The sequence below is a fragment of the Sesamum indicum genome, linkage group LG8, assembly GCF_000512975.1.
Source record: "Sesamum indicum cultivar Zhongzhi No. 13 linkage group LG8, S_indicum_v1.0, whole genome shotgun sequence".
NCBI lineage: Eukaryota > Viridiplantae > Streptophyta > Magnoliopsida > Lamiales > Pedaliaceae > Sesamum > Sesamum indicum.
Genome location: NC_026152.1, coordinates 20,097,792 through 20,118,675, shown reverse-complemented (window position 1 = coordinate 20,118,675; position 20,884 = coordinate 20,097,792). Strand labels below are relative to the sequence as shown.

The following is a 20,884-nucleotide window of genomic DNA, read 5'->3' as shown; positions in this document are numbered from 1 at the left end:
AAGTATACCTTCTTATTAAGAAGAAAAATACAAATCCATCTACAAAGAACTGCATTCCATATGCACATTGCCTAAAAGGGAAACAAAAATGTTCTGGATTTCAGAGCCCAGGATATGGGCCAAAAGTTTATTTGTCTAGAATTAAAGGGCTATGGTTTGAATAAATGGGCCCAAGCTATTAGCCCAGTACATGCAATTTCTTGGCCCAATACTATATATAATTACTTTTTGTTATTTGAGAAACTACTTACACCCCTAATAATAATATTCGTTTAATAATACTTAATTCCATTAACTTTGATTAGGATTACTTTCAATTTTTTTATTAAATTGTTTAATTATCTAAAATTTTATTTAAAACTCTGCATTATATTTTTTTTATAATAATAGAAGTTAATTATATTTTAATTTTTTTTCAAAAATTAAAATTTGATAAAAGTGAGATTGATGCTTTCATAAGAATTATATAATTATATCATATGTATAATTTATTTACAAAAAAAGAAAAAAGAAGAGGATATTTACAATTATACCCATCCTCAAGCTTGCATGTAATTGACCTTAAATTAATTAAAACTAAGCTACCACATAATAGAAGCGAAGACGAAAAGCTATTTTGTTTTTCAGAAGAACCTCAGACCCAATCTAGCCATGGTGATTGTTGATGGGTTTACTTTTATTGAGAATCAACAATTATGATTTTTGTTTATTTTCCTTTTGTGGATTTTTGAGCTTGCTATTTATTTACAGTAGTTGTGCTTGTGTTTTTACGAAATGATTCCAGGCATTGAATAATTTGAGGCAGGTTTTGAATGATGAAGCTGCGCCGGTGGTGATAGGTGGAATGGTTCTTGATATAAATGCTACCCCTTCTGCGGTTGCTAACCCCAGAACCACTACTCCGGGAAAGGTATAATGTGTGAAGTGTGTGTGATTGTTGCTTGTTGTAGCTTTCTAGGTTTTTGTTAATTTGAACTTCAATTTGTGGAAATGTGTGAAACTTATGGTATTGGGCAGTCGACTTACTGTTGATATAGTGTAATTCAACTAGAAACCCTGAAAATATTTATGGTAATCAAGAGATTCATGATTTGCTTACAGTTGATTTAGTCTTTTTATTAACCTTGTTTGGATTAAGAAAATCTTCAAGGGGTCTTGTGAACTGGGAATTCTTTCAAGTACTCATAACAAGGAATCACGTTCACGTGCATAGTTGCTTCTGTTTCTCCTTTTCATTTAGAAGGGTACAAAGAAGATCAAGTGAGTGCAAAGCGGAGCTCGAAGTGTAACTTATTAATGTGTAGCATAACCCATGGGAAAAAATAATGAAGAAGCTTGTTGAGATTTTGTTCTTGAGGATGCTATAGTGCTTAAAATGTTCATCATTGTTGTTACCTTTTGCGTCGAGGATGCTTCATTTCTAGATATGTTTTCGACTGTTCTACCCTGATTAATTGCCGTACTATATGAATATGTTAAGATGAAACACTGTAATTCGTCCTAGATGCCTTATGCCAGCAAATAACTGGGACTTGCCTGTTCAGGTTGTGTATGCGTTAGGTGGTGTTGCAAGAAATGTCGCGGAATGCATGTCAAAGCTTGGAGCAAAGCCATTCATGATAAGTGCTGTAGGTTTTGACTTGGCAGGTCTTTGCTCTGTCTATCGTTTTGTTTAATATGAACTCGTGGGAGGAGAACAATAATCAGGTCATGAAAACTACATTCGGTGCTTTGCAACTGATAGGAATTCGTGGTGTGGAAGTGATACCACAACCTCTAAATAATTCCTGTGGTTCCCCCCCCCCCCCCAAAAAAAAAAAAAAAAAAAAGAAAAAAAAAATTCATGTAAAACACATTGCCCAACCGAAATGCTGCCATCTATGAAATACTCATCCACTGTTCGTTCGTCATTGATTTTGTTATTGTTCTTGAGGAAGAATGGATTAGCTAATTTTTCTAACCTTCAAGGCAACTATTAGGAATTTATATGCATTTATTTATTAAGTTATGTTTTATTTTATTAGCTTGTCTGTCATATGCTTGAACTGTTTTCCCTTGCTAGATTCTTGCTTTACTTCAACTAAAGAACAGTCTCTGATGACTTGAGGTCTGTCTTTTGATTAGGAAGCCTGTTGTTGGAACACTGGGAATCTGACGGATTATCAGTAGCAGGTAAGCTTTTTCACTGAGCCCCTTCATTTTTCTTGATGATCCTCAATCATCACCATGTAAAATATTTGTGTGCGGAATTAGTGTGGCTATTCAGCCAGATGCTCGTATAACATTCATCCTAAAGGGATCTACAGATGGAGAAAAAATGAAGGAAGTTGTATTGATTTGAAAAGTTGTAAGAGAGGAGGGTCCTCATGGGATGGGCATTATTTCCATATTTAAAATAAAGATTTTAATCAATAATTTCTTGTCGTTGGACTGTATTTGCTACAAGTAGACTATACTCAGATGTTACATGTCATCCCTGGTTAGGCATTCAGAGAAAGCAAGATATTGAGACTGCTGTGATCTGCCACATCTTTGATGGTAAAGGAGAAGTGGCTGCTGGTGTTGCTAGTGTGGAAGCAATTGTAAGTTTCCATTCGAGAAAATCATTGTTGTTTTACATGATCTAATTAAATGACCCTTACTGTGTTTTTGGTGACATGAAATCAGGAAAAGTTCCTCACTCCAGAGTGGATTCACAACTTCAAGTTCAACATCTGTTCTGCTCCGATATTGATGGTTGATGCAAATTTAAGTCCTGCTGCTCTTGTAGCATGTTGTAAAAGTATGAAGTTACCTGTTCATTCATCTACTTGCTTCCCTCTTTGCCGCATATGTATGGGTTTAAGTGTTTTAGAAAGTACTCCTGAATGCTTAGGAAATTTCGCTAATTTTGATGTTTTCTGTGGAGAGAACATGTGAATCGACTCTGTTATTGCAATTGTGTAAATACTAATTAGCTCATATTTTCCTCAGTGGCAGCCGAATGTCAGACTTCCGTATGGTTTGAGCCAGTGTCAGTTACAAAATCCAAACGCGTTGCTTCCATATTGAAATATGTGAGTATATCTGCACCTTAAACCAAGCGTAACACATTCTGGTAGATAGTTGAAGTCAATGTTGGAAGTGAAGCTTATTTTCCCGAGCAGGGAATCTCTTCAATTTGGTGAAACCTTGTGGGTTGAGCATTCAGACAATCTACCTGACATAACTTTGATTTCCCCTAATCTAAGAGTTGACCAATTGATTCTCTATCTTATCCTTTTAAAGTTCTTCCATATATTTGTTTATGGCTTCTAGACATTCTAATTCAAATTTCTTTTGCAGATAACTTTCACCTCACCAAATGAAGATGAGCTTGTAGCTATGGCAAATGCACTGTCCTCAGGGGACAAATTCTTGCCAATTCAAAGAGATTGTGGCAGTGTACAGCTTTCTGTGGACTCATTATTCCAAGCACTGAAGCCTGCAATATGGGTTTTGCTAGAGAAAGGTATTCGAGTGGTAATTGTCACCCTTGGAGCAGATGGGTTGTTCTTATGCTTCAAACACACACATGGAGTTGACAAATGTGACTTAATTAAAAACAGACGTTCTTCTTTCAGCAGAAAACTGTATGAGGCAATAAACGTAAGTTGCCCCCCTGGGAGAATCTTAGGAGCTCCTAATCCCAAGGGGGGCTATTATGTTGCTATACATTTTCCCTCACTCTCTGCCTCAGTAGTAAGGCTTACGGGTGCTGGTGATTGCTTAGTGGGTGGTGCAGTAGCTTCAATTTGTGCTGGTTTAGATATAATGCAGAGCCTGGCAGTTGGCATAGCATCAGCAAAAGGAGCAGTTGAAACAGAGACCAATGTCCCTGCAGAATATGAATTAACCAAAATTTCAGGTACCCGTATTTCACATTTTCTCAGTATTACTTTATCAGAATAACGGGCTGTGGCTAAATCGTACATGATACTGAAGTTAGATTGACATGCAATATTCAGAAAAATAGGTAATAGTTGTAAAGGCCATATATGAACAAGTAGAATAAGTATAATGAAGCTTATAACAGACTATCCCAAGATGAAATCATGAGATAATGATTGAACGATTGCGGTCTCTGCAGATGACGCGGGTTCGGTCTATTCTGGTGCCAAAGTTATCTTCTGTGGATCAAAGTTATAAATGTGTGGCTACACAGGCTTGATTTCTACCGTTCATTGTTCAATCACATACACACAGAGAGTATAGAATTAATGTCTGCAGACTGCAATGCATTCATCAGCAGCCATCAATTTGTATTTGGGATTGTCTTGCTACCCTGAATGCTTCCGAAGAACGGTTCACTGGCTTCGTATTACGCCCTCCTAAAGTGATGGAAGGAAAAATTGCATGTGTCATCAAGAGTGAGGGCCTTCAGGTTATCAAGGAAACCTACTCATGCATGCCAAGAGACAGACGATGGTGTTCACATCACACGATTATATCGTGTTAGCCTCTTGTTTTCAGTCTCTGTAATTTGCACTCTAATTTCGATCAACAATGCTAAGCTTGTATTTGAATTCTATTTTGCTACACAAGAAATCATCATGTTTTTCTTTTTTGTTTTTGTTTCATTTAAGTTGGATAAGCGTTTGACAGATTATTTTGTATCCAAATGATTTATCAGATTTTTCTTATAAATTCTTTTTTATTGTATAATTATTTATCTTTATTCAAAAAATTGATAATTTTTTTTCAAAATAAATTAGTTAGTAACATAATTTAAGTTTATTTTGTGTAGCTTAATAATACTCTTTATTATTAATCATTATAAAATATAGGGTTAGCAAGCACCCCAACTTTTGGGTCGTTTTACACTTTGCCTCCCAACTCTTTATTACAAGTCATCTCCCAACTTTTGATTTTTGTAGCATTTTGTCAATTTTTTTCACTTTTTGGCGTATCTAATTGGAATATTTTATTCTTTTTCTTTATTTTTTTAAATTGATGTGTGAAAGTATACATTTATCCAATTCATAACTTGTCAAAGGTGAGTGCATCATATACAATGGAATATTTCAATTATATTCGCCAAAAAGTGAAAAAAAAAAGAAGAAGGTAAAATGCTACAAAAATCAAAAGTTAGAAGGTGACTTGAAAAAAAAAAAAACGCTTGGGGTGCAAAGTGCAAAAAGACCCAAACACTGAGGGTGTTTGCTTATAACTCTAAAATATAATTAATTGAATTCTTAGTAAAATACAATTCTTCAGTGTGTGCATCTGGGTCGACCCGTATTTGGATTTAATGGATGGGGAGACTTCCTTAAGCTTATCCGGGTTTCAACCACCTAGAACCAAGTTGAACCCTGTCCTTGCCAGCTGAAAAGCGAAGGCCTTCCCGATTCCATCAGTAGGACCGGTGATTAAAGCCATGACCCGTATTTCTTGAGGTTTTTCCCGGGTCGGTACTCTGATCAGCATCTAAAACTTCAATTCCACATGCAACTTTTCCCCTTGGCCAACAACCAGATTTTCCTCTTGATGATTTTTCAAAAAGTCTCTTCGTTTCCTGGACACTAGCACCTCAGCTTCTCTCAGTTACATCATAGAATATGAAACTTAAAAACTCAGCCCCCTGCCTCCAGCATTCTGATGCCCCCGTGCCCTGCCTTGCTTACCGAGTCAGCTCCTCCGTTGAAGTAAATACTCTTAACTAGTGGTTACGAGTTTCATGCTTTCTTGGACCTTTTTCATATAGATGAAATCGCTTAAAGAGGGGCTGAAATTCCAGGCTCACGCCGTAAAATCTGGTTCTGTTCCAACAGTTGTCGCCACCAATCATCTCATTAGTTTGTACTCCAAGCATGGACTTATCCAAGAAGCTCATAAATTGTTCAATGGAATGCCTGAGCGGAATGTCTTCTCCTGGAACACCATTATAAACGCTTGTATGAAGTCACGGAGTTTCACTGAAGCAAAAAGCCTTTTTTATTCTTCTCCCTGTAGAGATACTGTCACATATAATTCAATGATATCTGGATATGCTCGCTCTGATGGTTATGAAAGTGAGGCTATTGAATTATTTATTCAAATGCAATTTGATAATGGTGTATCTAGGATCGACGAGTTTACGCTGACAACAATGCTTAATCTGGTGGCAAAGTTAAGGGTTTTGTGTTATGGGAAGCAGGTACATTCATTTATGGTAAAAAGTGGAAATGATTTGAGTGCTTTTGCACTGAGTTCTTTGATCGACATGTATTCCAAATGCGGGAGTTTTTGGGATGCTTGCAGGGTTGTTAATGGATGTGGTGGTGAAGACTTGGCGGATTTGGTCGTGAAAAATGCTTTGATTGCTGCTTGTTGTAGGGAAGGCGAGTTGGAAATGGCGCAGGAGATACTTTTGAGTAATCAAGAGTTGATTGATGAAGTGTCTTTGAATACAATGATCTCGGGGTATGTTCAGAATGGGTTCGAGGAGGAAGCAGTTCAACTCTTCAAGCACATGGCAGAGGAGGGATTTCGGTGGAATGAACACACATTTGGTAGTTTGTTGACAGCCTGTGCTGCTTTAAGGAGTTTGAAGCTGGGAAAGGAAGTTCATGCATGGGTTCTGAAAGAAGGAATGTGTTTGAATCCATTTATAAGTAGTGGCATTGTTGATGTTTATTGCAAGTGTGGTAATATGAGGTATGCTGATAGAGTTCATGAGACAGTTGCAGCGGGGAATGTGTTCTCTATTACTTCACTGGTTGTGGGATATTCGGCAAAAGGTGACATGTCAGAAGCCAGAAGGCTTTTTGATTCATCACCTGAAAAAAATTTTGTAATGTGGACTGCCCTTATCTCTGGTTATGTGAAATTGCAGCTATGTGAGGATGCTTTTGTTCTTTTCCGTGAGTATGCAGCACAAGAGGCAACAGTTCCAGATTCTGTGATCCTTGTCAGTCTGCTTGGTGCATGTTCTATCCAAACCAGCGTGAATCCTGGGAAACAAATTCACGCATACATATTGAGAACAGGGATTACAATGAATGAGAAAGCAAATAGTGCTTTAATAGACATGTATTCAAAATGTGGTTTTATACTATATGCACAGAGACTGTTTCGAAGAGTTAGCAAAAGGGACACTATTATCTACAATGTTATGATTGCTGCTTGTGCTCACCACGGATATGAAGATGAAGCTATCCATCTTTTTGAGGAAATGATAGGGCAAGGCCTTCAGCCTGATGGTGTCACTTTTATTGCAATTCTGTCAGCCTGCCGCCACGGTGGATTAGTTGAAGCAGGTGAAAATTATTTCTTGTCAATGACCAAAGATTATGCAATCCCACCTGAAATTGATCACTATGCTTGTATGGTTGACTTGTACGGAAGGTCAAACCAACTAGAAAAGGCTGTAGCCTTCATGGAAAAGATGCCTGTCGAACCAGATTCTATTATACTAAGTGCATTTTTGAATGCTTGCAGAGCAAACAGAAATCTAGAACTCGCAAGAATGGCAGAGAACAAGCTATTGGAACTTGAGGGTGATAATGGAGGAAGGTATTTCCAGTTAGCGAGTGTCTATGCATTGGGAGGCAAGTGGGATGAAATGGGGCGGGTGATGAGGACAATGAGAGGGAAGGAAGTCAAGAAACTGGCTGGTTGCAGTTGGATACAGGTCGGCAGTGGAGTTCATATTTTTACTTCGGGTGCTAGATCACACCCTGAAGTAGAGGCCATATACTGTACTCTCGAGCTCTTGAGCGATGAACTCTATGGTAAAGCTAGTTTGGATGAAAATGGTCCATTACTGATCTAATGCTCATATTCTGCCATTGCTCTTCCTGGATTCTTTATGACCTGATGATTTTATTCAGGTGCACGAAGAATAGTAGTGGTAGTTAACACTAAGGCAGAAGGTATGCCATACATATATGGTATAGATTGATATAATTTACTGAATTATTTATTGGGTTACTTATTCTTGCTTGAGGAATGTTATAGATTTTGATTCTTCAGGATCCTGAAAACATCTGCTGATTAATGCTAATATTTTGAAAATGTTATGATAATTAAAAATCACGGGAAAACTACATCTGAAGGTGAGAGCATCAACAAGTAACCCCTCAATTTTTGAGTATGAGATCTCCTTTTGGACCCAGCCCAAAGTGAGAAAGGCAATGACTGGACTGAGTCAAATCGATTTACTAGCCATTGTGGGCCACGTTCATGGGCCTTTCACTTAGTGGGCCAAGATCTTAACCCTACTTTAATGGGCTAGGTCAACGGACCAGCCTGTGAAAATGCCAGATGGTAGCAATACGTATTAGATTAGGGTGTGTTAATTTTCTCCACTATTTGAATTTTATTTTATTAGAATTTGCGGTCAAAAACCAAATCTCATGGGAGGAAACAATAAAGGCCAAAACATCAGGGGCGGATGATGAAGTTTCCCGTAATAGAGTAGGCGATAAAACTACGTTGGTTTCCGCTATTTCTACTCTTTCGTTGCGTTTTTCTCTCTAGAATTTGGAATTCTAGATACGAATTCAACCGGTGGACAAGTTCGTTCGCTGAAAATGGCTGTCTTTGGATCCAACATGTCCGGCGAGGTACTGTTGTGCTAATCTCTTTTGACCTTCAGTTACTATTCGGAATTGAAATTTAGTTGATCGAATCTTAAGACAGGATCATAGTGTAAGGCGGAAAGGTTTTATTTTCGTCTCATTTATCGAATTTGACATTTAAATTTGTGAAAAGAGGAGACAAATTGATCTCGTCAGTAATTATACTGAATATGTGTGTGTCTCTGTGGTTACGGTAAGTGATGGTGTTTCGAAATCAACGGAGCATGAACACAGTATGGTAGGGTTAGTTTTCCACGAGATGATATTTATGTATGTCTGAGATTTCTTTATCCATTGTAATAGGTGAATTAAAGTTATTCGCATTTTATCACTTACAAATATGATTTATGCTCATGTCAACTCTTACCACTGCAGGTTGGGTTGCGATTGCTTCTTTGTCCCCTTGGATCTAATGTTGTTATTCGCACAGCATGGTGAGTTTGGATGATATATGTTAATTTACGAGCTTTCAAGTTTTCATACAAGTACCGTGTTTTAGGTTTAGTTATATAACAGGTCCAGCTGGAAGATTTTATGTTACTTTAGAATAGATTGTCACCAATCTTATTTTGCTTATTGAGGTTCTGTTACATCAATTGTTATGTTCATGATAATAATGTTATATGTTAGTGGATGTTAATATGCATCATCTCTCAAGCTACTATTCTTTGATGAATGCACTTTTTGGGCTGTCATATTGTGAAGAGAATTTGATTGTGATAATTCAATGATCATATGCATGCCATTTTGCAGCTGTTCAGTTGGGATTGTCTTACCTGTTTATTCTACATTCAAGGCCATTGAGGCAAAGGATCAAGATGAGCAACATAAATGGCTCTTATATTGGGCTGGTTAGTGGTGCAATTGAAACTCTTCTACCTTCAAATATTATGTAATTGGTGAACAAAACATTTGTTCCATGACAATAACACCTTTATTCTATCAGATGTTTATAAACCGTGGAAAAGGTTTATTTTTCCTATAATGCTACTTAATGTGACAGCTGGATTTCCTAGGATATATGCAATGCTTGATTAAGAAATTCCTATTACAGTCTTAAATCTATATAAACATATAAAAATGCATGAACGACTTGTATGCTCTTATTAGGTAGACTGGGTAGGGTGGAAGATAATGAAAAGAATGGATTTGGATTTCTTCTTTCTGTCCTCAGAAGTGACAGTTACTTCTGTCTGCTGAAATTACTAAATCATCTATCTTATCCTGATCATGGTATATGCTTGCAGCTTATGGATCCTTTGCTGTTGCAGAGCTGGTCACTGATAAGTTTCTCTACTGGTACTATTTTGGGTCCAACTTCTTACTACACCACTATCCCCTCCTGATAGAAAAGAAAAGGAAGATAACCCACACATGCACACCCAAATTCATGAATTTTTTCTCTATTGTGTGTTGTTGAGTTTATCTTAGCTTTTACTAGTGCAACCTGAGGTGGTTTTTTGTCTGGTCTTACCAGGTTTCCTCTCTACTATCATATGAAGTTTGCATTTCTCGTTTGGCTTCAACTGCCATCTATTGATGTAAGCTTGGCCAATGCCTTCTTTTTTCTCTAATTTAAGTACTTTTCTTGTAATTTTTCCAAATTGTTATTTTGAAATATATTACTTACCAGTTGTACCTTTTACCACTGTTACTTTTCAGTGCATCTCTAGGCTACAAAAGTATTCTGTGCTGTAAAGACTTGAGTTGCTAGGTTTGCAGACTGAACGTTGAATTATGATGAAACAGTCATGGGATAGCCAGCTTAGGTCTATCAGTTATGCATTTGGATGAGAACACAGTATCCTGCTTAGAGATTTGTACATTATCTTTAGGGATAATTATGTTTACACCCCTACAAATCATTTATACAAATCACTATTGTCTTTTGTGTAATTGCACAAACTACTTTGGCAACCCAAAAGCAGGGGTAGTTTGTGTAATTATATTGATGTTCCCGGGATGTATGTGTAATTCCCACCTCCCCCCCCCCCCAACAAAAAAAAAAAAAAAAAAAAAGGATAGTATTGTTCCCCCCCCCCCCCCCCCCCCAACAAAAAAAAAAAGAAAAAAAACAGAAGTGATTTGTGTAAATAATATTGACTTTTTTGGTAGGTATATCTGAAAGTTTCCAAAAGTAGGGGAAATTTATATAAATAGATTATGGATTAGGGGGGTGGAAATGTAATTATCCCTTGTCTTTAGCATTTGTTGTTAAACATGCCTAATTATGAATGGCTTTCAAATTTCTGTCATATTTAAAGTTTCAAGAATAGTAGAGCTTGATAAACTAATTAATATTATTACACTGATTATAGTATTAATCATCTGGGTACTATATAATAGAATGGCCTATCCATTCATCTTCTGTGGTTCTCTGGAACTATTATTCTTTGGAAATGATTCAGGAAAGTTCATACCCTTTTCCATCCTGTTTTGTCAGGGAGCAAGGCAATTGTATATGAATCACCTGCGTCCCTTCCTCCGAAGGCATCAGTCCAGACTTGATCAAGTGGTGGGTTTCTTCTACAGTGAAATGGTAACAACCTTTCCCTGGACCTTCCTCTAGAGATTTACATTTTTTTAGCTTGGCTAAGTACTAGTTTGATGCTGCAGGCGAAATTTGCAAGTAACCATGAAGCAGACTTTCAGATTGCCAGGGTGCTCCTTACAAAGATTTTACTGTCAGGTGCTTGTTTCTGTTCCAGCATTTGTAAATTACTGAGGTTTCTATTCTGAAGTCAGTAACACGATCTTGTTAACATGTGATGGCTTTGCTGTATATCCTATTGACCTTTCTCTCTTCTTGAATAGCTAATCATGCAGTTCAAGATATCATTCGACCTGGGCAAAGGCAAGTGAATGGTTCCGCAATTGAAGGTCCTCCGCAACAGGTGGAAACTTCGGAATCAGAAGATGAAGAATGACGCATTTTATGACTTGAAGATTCATATAACTTGTTCAGCATAGAACATATGATGTATGTAGAAGATGACATAACACTGTTTATGTCCACGACAGTTCAGAAATACTTAGCATATGTTTTTCTTGTAAATATTTTCAAGTAGAGGATTGAGAGGTAAAAACCTACTTTTTTAGTCTTTCCATATGGCAGGAGACCACGAGACCACTTCGAAAGGTGTTTGTTTCTGGAAATTCTGCTTTGTTTACTTAACTGAATCAGGCTTATGGTGGTTGTATATATTTACTGTTTATTAGGGTACATGTGATTTGCATGAGTAAGGGCTTAAAAGATGTTCACTATGTTTGTTTTCATTTTCAAATTGTTTTTAAGACAAGTTAAAATATACTCAATGTTTGCCACAATTTAAAAACACCTAATTTTAGGTGTTTTTAACTGTTTTAGTATAAATACATACATATATATATACACACACGTATATATAAATATATATAAAAAAGACATGATTTGACAATGAATAGTAATTTTTGTCTCCCCAAACACAACATTAAACATATGATACTTATTCTAAATTATCTCTAAAAATAAATCCAAACATACATATTATTTCTAACATACACTTATTTATCTTTGTTTTTCTCTTTCTATCTTCATAAAATACAACAAAACACTCAGAAAACAAATCCAAACATCATGGTTATGTTTTACTGCAATAGTTATGTCAGCTGGCGATGGGTGATTAGGATCCACACTACTATAGTTTAAAATTCATAACTCATTTTGAGCTTTATGGGTTCCGAGTAAATTAATGGCCATATAATTAATTCCACTATTGTAGTAAAGTAGAAAATACATGATTGGTAAAGAAAAAGGATCCCAATTAGCATCTACTTTTCCCAATGCACAAAACTGGGTGTTGTACTACTTGCATATGCACGCCTGGAAATTCAGCAGAATCAAGATGATACATTTCATATTAACTTCAGTTCAGTTTGTTGAAAACATGCTACACTTTGTTTCATATCATGAGAGGTTTATTCAAATTTCAGTTTTCATCTTTCACTTATTTTTTAACTCCTTCATTTATTATGATTTGCTATGACTATCTTTTGGTAGTTATTCTTTTTCCTCATGCAATTTTTATCATCTTTGTCTAATATTAACTTATTATCTTGATATATATTTTTAGATAATCGTTTACTCTACAAAAATTAGTAATAATATGTATATAAATATTTTACTTTAGTCTATTTATAAATATATAATGTGCCGCACATACTAATTTATTATTAACTTTTCACAAAAATTTATTAAACGAAAACTCTGATGTGAAATTGGTATTGGAAAATAGAAGGAAATCTCGCGTGAAATTAAAGTTTCAGGACTCGCACACCCGGAGCTCCCACCTCATCCCCGCCTCCGCATCTTAAAAATCCCACTCCTTTGAATGAGAGAGTTAAAAACTTGCCTAATAAATTATTTAAACAACTGCATTCATTAGCTGGTACCTGCTACTAATTACTCTTTTCCATTCTAAATTAGTTTGTCGAACAATGCAACATCAATAGTCTATTGCAATCCGAGTTGAAAAGGATGATTGGCGGTCGTAGAGAGACTGGCTTTAGCAAAAGAGACGGCGGAGGTGGCGGCCAGTCGTTTTGCCGATCGCGAATCGCCGCCGCGATCTTCGTCGGAATATTCCTCGGCGGTGTTTTCGCCTTCTTTTACCCCGATGGATTTTTTGTCTCATCGCCTTCGGTTCACCATTCTGTCGCCAACTCCGATTCCGAGGTACGACATTTTATATTCATTCCCTCATACTCATATATGTTGTATTCTAAATTTACCTCGAGCCTTGACCGGAAAATGTAAAAGAGACGGCGGAGGTGGCGGCCAGTCGTTTTGCCGATCGCGAATCGCCGCCGCGATCTTCGTCGGAATATTCCTCGGCGGTGTTTTCGCCTTCTTTTACCCCGATGGATTTTTTGTCTCATCGCCTTCGGTTCACCATTCTGTCGCCAACTCCGATTCCGAGGTACGACATTTTATATTCATTCCCTCATACTCATATATGTTGTATTCTAAATTTACCTCGAGCCTTGACCGGAAAATGTGCGTTTAACTTCGAAATCTGCTAATAATGCGCTGTGGACATGTAAACAAAGTTTTAATCGAAGATGATTACATGCCAAGGCTTTGGAAGTATTGCTTTCCGTTACTGCTTCGAATAACTCAATCCGGCTTTGCTACTACGGAGAATTTAACGAGTAAATTGTAGGAGTAAAAGCTTCTGTTGCATCTTAGAAAGTGAATGTTTGCAGATTTATGAATATGTTTTGAAATGCTATTTGATGGCATTTGGAGTTTGCAAATTATTGTTATGTTCCAAAAAAGCGGGGGGAAAAAAAAGGAAAGAGAGAGAAGTGTTTGTGAAACTCATTTTTCTGCTCCGGAGAAAAAAAATTACAGTGATGGTAAAGCTAACACACTCATTCTTCTGTTAAGAAGAGAAAAAAAAAAAAAAAGAAAAGAAAAAAGAGAGAGAGAGATGGTGATGGTGAAGTAGATAAAACAGGAAGAAAACTTATGATTTCTGTGAATTCTGTGGCCATCAGAGTATATGAAATATAAAATATTGTTTTTGACCACACTTTTAAAAAGAAATAACAGCACTACAAAGGATTTACATGATAAGAGGTTTCTGGCTAGGCTTCCATATTATGCTATCACGGAAGGTTTCAGTTCTCATCGATTGCTGAAGTTTGAAGAAATGAACCTACTAATTCACTTCTAATATGCGCTTGTCAATGATGTGGAGGCAACCAAATAGTTCTTCTTATGATATTCCGGAGAAATGTTAACAAAAACCCCTGTATCTCTTTTAGTACTCATTTGTGTTTGAAAAGGTTCCCAGTGTGTAATATTGGTTGTGGCCATGTGAGTTGGGGCTTAGTTATCATGTAGCAAAGGAAATGAGCATAATGAGGTAGAATGAAATAAAAAATGCTTATTCATTTGGCACCATGCCCGACCTTTTTGCTAAATTGTATTAATTCTAAAATGGTTGATAAAATGAGTTCGCACCAACTAGCTGGCGTTGCACGAAAGAGATTTGAATAATATGTTCTATTTACGTTCGACCTCTGTGTCTTGCCAATCTGTTTCTATGCTTCTCTAGCTTTGCCTCAGTATTTCGTTATTTTGCCTAGTTTTGAGGTATATGTTTCTTAACTATTAGGTTGTCAACTTAATTTGATCCATAAAACAATCTCTCTTAGGTTATTACCTCTTCATGCGCGTCATCAGAACGCATCAACATGTTAAAATCAGAGTTCATTGCTGCTTCAGAGAAAAATGCACGGTTTAAAATGCAAATTAGGGAGTTGACCGAGAAGCTTCAGCTGGCAGAACAAAGGAAGGATAATGCACAGAAACAGGTGTTGGTGTTAGGTGAACAGCAAAAAGCTGGGCCTTTTGGCACAGTTAAGGGATCACGAACCAACCCTACAGTAGTACCTGACGAGTCTGTTAACCCAAGATTGGCAAAGATACTGGAGAAAGTTGCTGTGAATCGTGAACTTATTGTCACCCTTGCAAATTCAAATGTTAAGGACATGTTGGAGTTGTGGTTCACAAATATCAAAAGAGTGGGCATACCTAATTACTTGGTTTTTGCTTTGGATGAGGAAATTGCCAGTTTCTGTCAATCAAAAGATGTTCCAGTATATAAAAGAGACAATGATGAAGTCAAAAGAGACCAAGATAAAAATTTTGAATCCATTGCAAGAACAGGAGGAAATCATGCTGTCTCAGGATTAAAATTCCGAATCTTGAGGGAGTTCTTGCAGCTGGGTTATAGCGTTCTGCTCTCAGATGTTGACATAATCTACTTAAAAAATCCATTCAATCATCTTTACAGGGACTCAGATGTGGAGTCCATGACCGACGGTCACAATAACATGACAGCTTATGGATACGACGACGTTTTTGATGAGCCTACAATGGGTTGGGCAAGGTATGCTCACACAATGAGGTTATGGGTTTATAATTCAGGGTTCTTTTATATAAGACCTACAATCCCCTCTATAGAGCTTTTAGATAGAGTGGCTGGTAGGCTGGCTCGAGAGAATGCATGGGACCAAGCAGTCTTCAATGAGGAGCTTTTCTTCCCATCATATCCTGGTTATGAGGGGCTTCACGCTTCCAGAAGAACTATGGATTACTATCTGTTCATGAACAGTAAAGTTCTCTTCAAAACCGTGAGGAAAGACTCTCAACTCAGCAAGCTTAAGCCAGTAATAATTCATTTAAATTATCACCCAGATAAGTTTCCGCGAATGAAAGCAGTCGTTGATTACTATGTGAATGGGAAGCAAGATGCTTTGAGTCCCTTCCCTGATGGTTCAGATTGGTAAGTGATTTCGTACTTGATGGAAAATGCTGCAATGCCTGTTGACCAAGATAACTGGAGGTTTGAGGTTTCTGTTCCTTCTTACAGCACATGTAAGTTTTCTTGAAGCAACTTGAGATTACTGAATGTTGTTCTGCTGATTACCTGTTATTTAATGTTCTAGTTGACATAGGATACATTGTGTGGCAAGCTGCAACGCTTTTTGATTCTGAAGAATTTCTGGCAACTGATGCAGAAGAAAATATATTACAGGTGGAATTTCTTTCATCATTTGGATTTAGTGCATTACACGCCATGAAAGTTCTATTCAACTCAATTTGACACACAAAGACTATGTTGTAGGAACACCAAGTGCATTTGCATTTGCATTTGCATTTGCCTCACTCATGCATGATTCACTTGGTGTTCCTGTACAATGACAGCTCCGTTTCTACTCTGTTTGAAGAGCATTATCTGGATTCTTTGCTTCAAGAATGTCTATTACAAATTGTTCACACATCTTCTTTAACTCATCCTGCGGAAAGATATGAATGTGATTAGTAGACAGCATACAACAAAGAAAAAACACACTCAGTTACACAAAAGAGCAATTTAATCTGACAGTGAAACGAGCAGTAAAAGTGGAAGATTACAAATAAGTATAGTGCAGAGAGTCAACCATTAAAAGTCTATTGGCATCTCTAAGCTTCATACACTTATTAGCACGCTTCTGCAATTGACAACTAAGCATGAAGGTTTCCTGCCTCAGGTCAGCCACCCTAGCTTTCAAGGAATCACAATATTCCTGAGTAAAAAAGAGAAGTATGTTATCCCTGAAAATATGAATTGAAAAGGTTTCGAAGAAAAGCATGAATTTCTTACCGGACTAGTTTTCAATCGAAATGAACACCACATTTTCATTTAGATAAAGAACCTTAACCTGTCTAGTAATAGGAAGTGTGAACCAGACGACAAAAATGAAGTGAAAGCCTTTGACTATCACGTCCATTTTTTAGTTACAACCATCATATAATGATTACTTTTGCCTGATCTATAGTAGTTAATCGTCAGTAAAATAAAAAGGCTGATCTTAGCAGCAATTGTCAGGTAACATTGGGGAAAAAATTGACAATAAAATTACACAAGTGCTAATTGTGTAAGAATGACGAGAAAAGATGATAAAAACATATTCAGTGCTGCAGCTTCATTACTTGGCCATAAAGAGTAGGGAAAACTATGAGGAAAAACTTTTCAGAACTTCTAGTATACTTCTTTACACAACAGGTATAATGGCGCAGATAACTGAAGCAATCATTTAAGTGGAAATGGATTAACCGATATCTGAGAGTAGACCATTTACCCGCTAAAAAACTGTTGTTGAAATTATATTTTTAAGTTCAATTGTGTAAGAACTAGTAGGTACACATCCAAGTGCCAACCACCTAAATATCTTGAATATTGTAGCAGTTTTTCTTAAAATATGGGCTCTATGCATTTATTGAACTATGCATCTCCCTGTTATGTTCATAAAACCGAATTTTCACCTGGACTGAAGCTACGAGTACAAATTGCATCAGCAAGCATGAACAGTAGTCTTGAAAGCTGGAGTGCTTAGTTAATATGCAGTTGAACCATTTTTTCAGGCAAGAGCCCTTCCTGTGAATCAAGAGATGGATCCTGTCTCACCTTGACTTCAGGTCCAGTATGTGGTTCTGATTTCAGAGTGGACGCCGGACAACCCTCCTCGTCTGCAACATGACCATTAAATGTAAAGAAAAATTCTGAGAAGCAAAACTATGCGTTCTCGCATCCTACATTCTTGTGCTATTTGATTACCTGAGCTCTTCTGAGTTGCAGTGAATTTCTGAACAGAGAGGGAACATGTTAAATCATACATACCATTTTGGACGAGATTTCAACTTTTGAAAATATTACTTGTAAGAAGCTACGCAGTTGTTTCCAAGTTATTACATGGTAAAATATGTACAAAAGATTGGCTGAAGATTGTAAATGCACACACACCTACCTTTGGAGGAGCTTGATAGTCTATTTGATCTGCCGATCCGGTTTTGCTGAATCAAGGACATTCAAAATCAGTGTTAGAAACCAAACACCTGAAGAATCTATTATTTCCGTTAAGACAAGTGAAAAAACTGCAGGAAGGACCATTAAATAGAAAAACTGGTAATGATGAGGAAGAGAGGACCATGTTGAACATAACAAAGCTATAAGGATGGTGAATGCAATGTGAATAACTGATTATCAGAGACTAAATCACCTTTTTGAAGTAGCATTTTTCCTGGGACCTGTAGATTTCTTTACATCCTTTTCCTTTCGGTTATATTTTCTGCCCATCTTCTTTACGGACGATGTTTCTACAGCCGCTGAACTCGTTGACTCTAAACCCTGACCATAAGGGGCAAAACTTTGTTAGATTTGTAATTGGTCAACTTATTCAGCATTCATACAAGAGAGCGGTTTTCAACAATGAGAGCACATAACTACAGGGAAATGAAATGAGGATATGATTTAACACATCAACTACAAATGTACAGTGTGATCAGCAGTAGCTGTAGCAAATATTACAAAGCACCATTCTAATAGCTTGCAAGTTCATGGAAACCTTGCCATGTACAGAGGGAGGAAAGTACCTGAGTTGCTATGTCTTGCATGGAAACTTTAACCCTTTTCCTTTCTTTGGTAGGTTCCATTTCCGAGGAATGTTTGCATTTCACCTCTGCGTTCCCAGTTTCTAGAGCTCCCATGCAAGGAACTTAGTTTCCACCCACAACTCAGAATCTTTCTTCAGTAGACTGATATGATGCTACTACTTCTGTAATAATGTGAGATGCAATCAGACTAATGAAGGAGATTTTACAAAATTAAACTCAAAGAAACAACATAAGTAGTTGATCGCAATTTCTCCAATATTAGTTTTGCCAAATTAAACAATTTGAGTGTATCATAAGCATATACTCATGTGAACAAAAGATTTAGAATTTGATATGCCTAGAGAGCAATACAACCTATCTGTTGCTCCTCTTTATTTCCCAAAAATATTGCAAGGTCCAAGTAATCTACTTCAGTGATGCTGTCTTTAAACTAACCATGCAAAATTGAGTCTATATTTTCCAAATAATGTAATATAATTCTTTTGATGGTTTTGATAACATAGAACTATAAGAATCTTTAAAGAAGAACAAGGCTCTAAGAAGTACGCATATTTGGTCGAATAGCAAATGCACTTTGGACTGAATTTAAAATTTTAATCATTTTCTCTCCTATGAACTTTTAACCTTCAACCAACTGTAAAGCAAAAAAAAAAAAAACAAACAAAAACGAAATAAGAAACTCCAGCATTCAGTGGCATATGTCCTCAGAATGGTGTTAGAAATCAAGCACAAGTACTGTCCCATTAGCAACAAACCAGCAGAATCTTATCCTATGCCTTAAGATTTTAAGATACTGTGACAGTAGGAAGCAATTTTTCCGGTAGACTAATATTATGTGGCAGTTTGTATCAGAAATCGTGGTTGAAAATCGAACGCTCGTGCAGAACTCATCTTACTGTAAATCATCAATTTATTGTTAAATCGCATACGTATTTGACGTTGCTTTCAAGTTAATCGCTCGTTTTCTCAACCTACAAGATCATACCAACTTAGTTTCATCAACATCAAATCACGCAGACATACACACAGTAAACATATATGTATCGCGTTGCATATTTCATGTATAAACATAGTAGTAAGAGGGGAAATACCAGAGGAAGTAACGTGGAGAGAGGAGACCTTCACTCTATGCCGATGGCGCCAAAGGATATTTTGACTTGATTTCTTTCCATTTTGACCTTTTTATAATGAAATATCGGAGACGTGAAAACGTGAAATACTTATTAAGAAAGTTACTGTTAATCAACGGTGCAAGTGCAAACTCCATTATTTCGCATCTACGGTTCACATCACACCATCCACTTTTCCCTCTACGAGTCTGCACTCCCCTACTGGGCCTATATCCCTAATTGGGCTTTCCCATTACCCACTGCAAAAGGCCCAATTAAATTGGGCTTCAGATTTAACTCGTAGCTCTTTTAATTCAATCTTTACTAAAATTAAATTAAAAACTTCATTTATCTTGTTAAATTGGTTTGAATCAAAAATTATAAACAACTTACTCCCAACTTATGCCATATATGATAAAAAGGATAATCACATTCCCTCCCCTAAAGTTTATTGTAATTACATGTAATAGATCTTTTGTGATTTGAAAAATTACATTTAGCATTCTTGATATTTGCTTCTGTCTAATAAATTAATCCCCTGTTAATCAAAAGTCACTAAATTTACTGATATTATCAGAAAAATTGAATGAAAAATAGATATATACTTCCAATTGACTTATTATTGGCTTTTTGTAGGTTAAATACTTTTTTTGAACTAAACTACACTTATAATGATGAAGATAAACCTTCTCATATGTATTGACGTGTGAAAATGTATAAGGGTAATTTGATGATAAAAATATTTATTTAACCTGTAATAAGTTAGTGATAAGTCAATTGGGATAAATATAGAATTTTTTTAAATTTTTTGTTGACATTAATAAATTCGATAAATTTTTACTAATAAAGAGATTAATTTATTAGATAAAATTAAATTTCAAAGCTACTGAATATAATTTTTTAAATTATAAAAAAATTATATATAAGTTACATCATACCTTAAAAAAGGAGTATAATCATCCCACTATAAATTATAACAAGGGAGAGATCAATGAAGACGAAATAATAGTCGGACAGTGGACGTTACTAATAAGTAAATGAAGAGGCAATTATTCATCCAAAGGAGAAAAATAAAAGGGAGAAGGCAACAGGAGTTTTGCTTTTGCTGGAGGAAAATGACAAAAAGCACAATCTCCAAGAATATGAGGGAGTGGAGCGGTGGAGGGGATATGTATAGGTTTCTTTTCAGAAACAAAAGAATGTCAATCATT

The 20,884-nt window shown here is 36.4% G+C and overlaps 5 protein-coding genes across 6 annotated transcripts; 4 read left to right on the top strand and 1 right to left on the bottom strand.

Moving 5' to 3' along the window:
• On the top strand, positions 581–4,547 carry LOC105169905 (pseudouridine kinase). Of its 2 annotated transcripts, none has more exons than XM_020696108.1 (9): positions 581–654; positions 785–910; positions 1,545–1,647; positions 2,125–2,172; positions 2,485–2,582; positions 2,668–2,782; positions 2,974–3,056; positions 3,325–3,886; positions 4,109–4,547. In XM_020696108.1, exons 1-9 carry the CDS (start codon positions 652–654, stop codon positions 4,165–4,167), a joined length of 1,197 nt encoding a protein of 398 aa, XP_020551767.1. In that variant the 5' UTR covers positions 581–651; the 3' UTR covers positions 4,168–4,547. The 2 variants fall into 2 exon arrangements, with proteins under 2 accessions (XP_020551767.1, XP_020551768.1); XM_020696109.1 differs by having other exon boundaries at positions 591–654; positions 806–910.
• Positions 5,256–8,282, top strand: LOC110012440 (putative pentatricopeptide repeat-containing protein At3g18840). Its single transcript, XM_020696107.1, has one exon. The coding sequence runs from the start codon at positions 5,723–5,725 to the stop codon at positions 7,769–7,771; it is 2,049 nt and encodes a 682-aa protein (XP_020551766.1). The 5' UTR covers positions 5,256–5,722; the 3' UTR covers positions 7,772–8,282.
• LOC110012441 (HVA22-like protein k) lies at positions 8,360–11,840 on the top strand. Its single transcript, XM_020696110.1, has 8 exons — positions 8,360–8,564; positions 8,955–9,013; positions 9,333–9,430; positions 9,827–9,878; positions 10,057–10,120; positions 11,023–11,118; positions 11,196–11,268; positions 11,394–11,840. Exons 1-8 carry the CDS (start codon positions 8,532–8,534, stop codon positions 11,504–11,506), a joined length of 588 nt encoding a protein of 195 aa, XP_020551769.1. The 5' UTR covers positions 8,360–8,531; the 3' UTR covers positions 11,507–11,840.
• LOC105169615 (arabinosyltransferase RRA2-like) lies at positions 12,820–16,180 on the top strand. Its single transcript, XM_011090055.2, has 2 exons — positions 12,820–13,293; positions 14,781–16,180. The coding sequence occupies exons 1-2, from the start codon at positions 13,096–13,098 to the stop codon at positions 15,915–15,917; spliced, it is 1,335 nt and encodes a 444-aa protein (XP_011088357.1). The 5' UTR covers positions 12,820–13,095; the 3' UTR covers positions 15,918–16,180.
• LOC110012390 lies at positions 16,287–19,732 on the bottom strand. The gene is made up of 8 exons (XM_020695677.1): positions 19,656–19,732; positions 18,544–18,725; positions 18,171–18,298; positions 17,919–17,964; positions 17,729–17,756; positions 17,579–17,640; positions 16,572–16,697; positions 16,287–16,427 (listed from the first exon to the last, which is right to left on the bottom strand). The coding sequence occupies exons 2-8, from the start codon at positions 18,655–18,657 to the stop codon at positions 16,344–16,346; spliced, it is 588 nt and encodes a 195-aa protein (XP_020551336.1). The 5' UTR covers positions 18,658–18,725; positions 19,656–19,732; the 3' UTR covers positions 16,287–16,343.

Bases quoted from the DNA above. Each gene is read 5' to 3' on its own strand.
- LOC105169905 (XM_020696108.1), top strand. The intron at 1,648-2,124 runs GTCTTTGCTCTG...TCTTTTGATTAG, and splicing joins TGTAGGTTTTGACTTGGCAG to GAAGCCTGTTGTTGGAACAC. The intron at 2,173-2,484 runs GTAAGCTTTTTC...ATCCCTGGTTAG, and splicing joins TGACGGATTATCAGTAGCAG to GCATTCAGAGAAAGCAAGAT.
- LOC110012440 (XM_020696107.1), top strand. From the start codon at position 5,723: ATGAAATCGCTTAAAGAGGGGCTGAAATTCCAGGCTCACGCCGTAAAA.
- LOC110012441 (XM_020696110.1), top strand. From the start codon at position 8,532: ATGGCTGTCTTTGGATCCAACATGTCCGGCGAG. The intron at 8,565-8,954 runs GTACTGTTGTGC...TTACCACTGCAG, and splicing joins GATCCAACATGTCCGGCGAG to GTTGGGTTGCGATTGCTTCT. The intron at 11,269-11,393 runs GTGCTTGTTTCT...CTTCTTGAATAG, and splicing joins TACAAAGATTTTACTGTCAG to CTAATCATGCAGTTCAAGAT.
- LOC105169615 (XM_011090055.2), top strand. From the start codon at position 13,096: ATGATTGGCGGTCGTAGAGAGACTGGCTTTAGCAAAAGAGACGGCGGA. The intron at 13,294-14,780 runs GTACGACATTTT...AATCTCTCTTAG, and splicing joins TCGCCAACTCCGATTCCGAG to GTTATTACCTCTTCATGCGC.
- LOC110012390 (XM_020695677.1), bottom strand. From the start codon at position 18,657: ATGGGAGCTCTAGAAACTGGGAACGCAGAGGTGAAATGCAAACATTCC. The intron at 18,299-18,543 runs GTACTTTCCTCC...CCTTATGGTCAG, and splicing joins TGCAAGACATAGCAACTCAG to GGTTTAGAGTCAACGAGTTC. The intron at 17,641-17,728 runs GTAATCAAATAG...GTCATGTTGCAG, and splicing joins TGCAACTCAGAAGAGCTCAG to ACGAGGAGGGTTGTCCGGCG.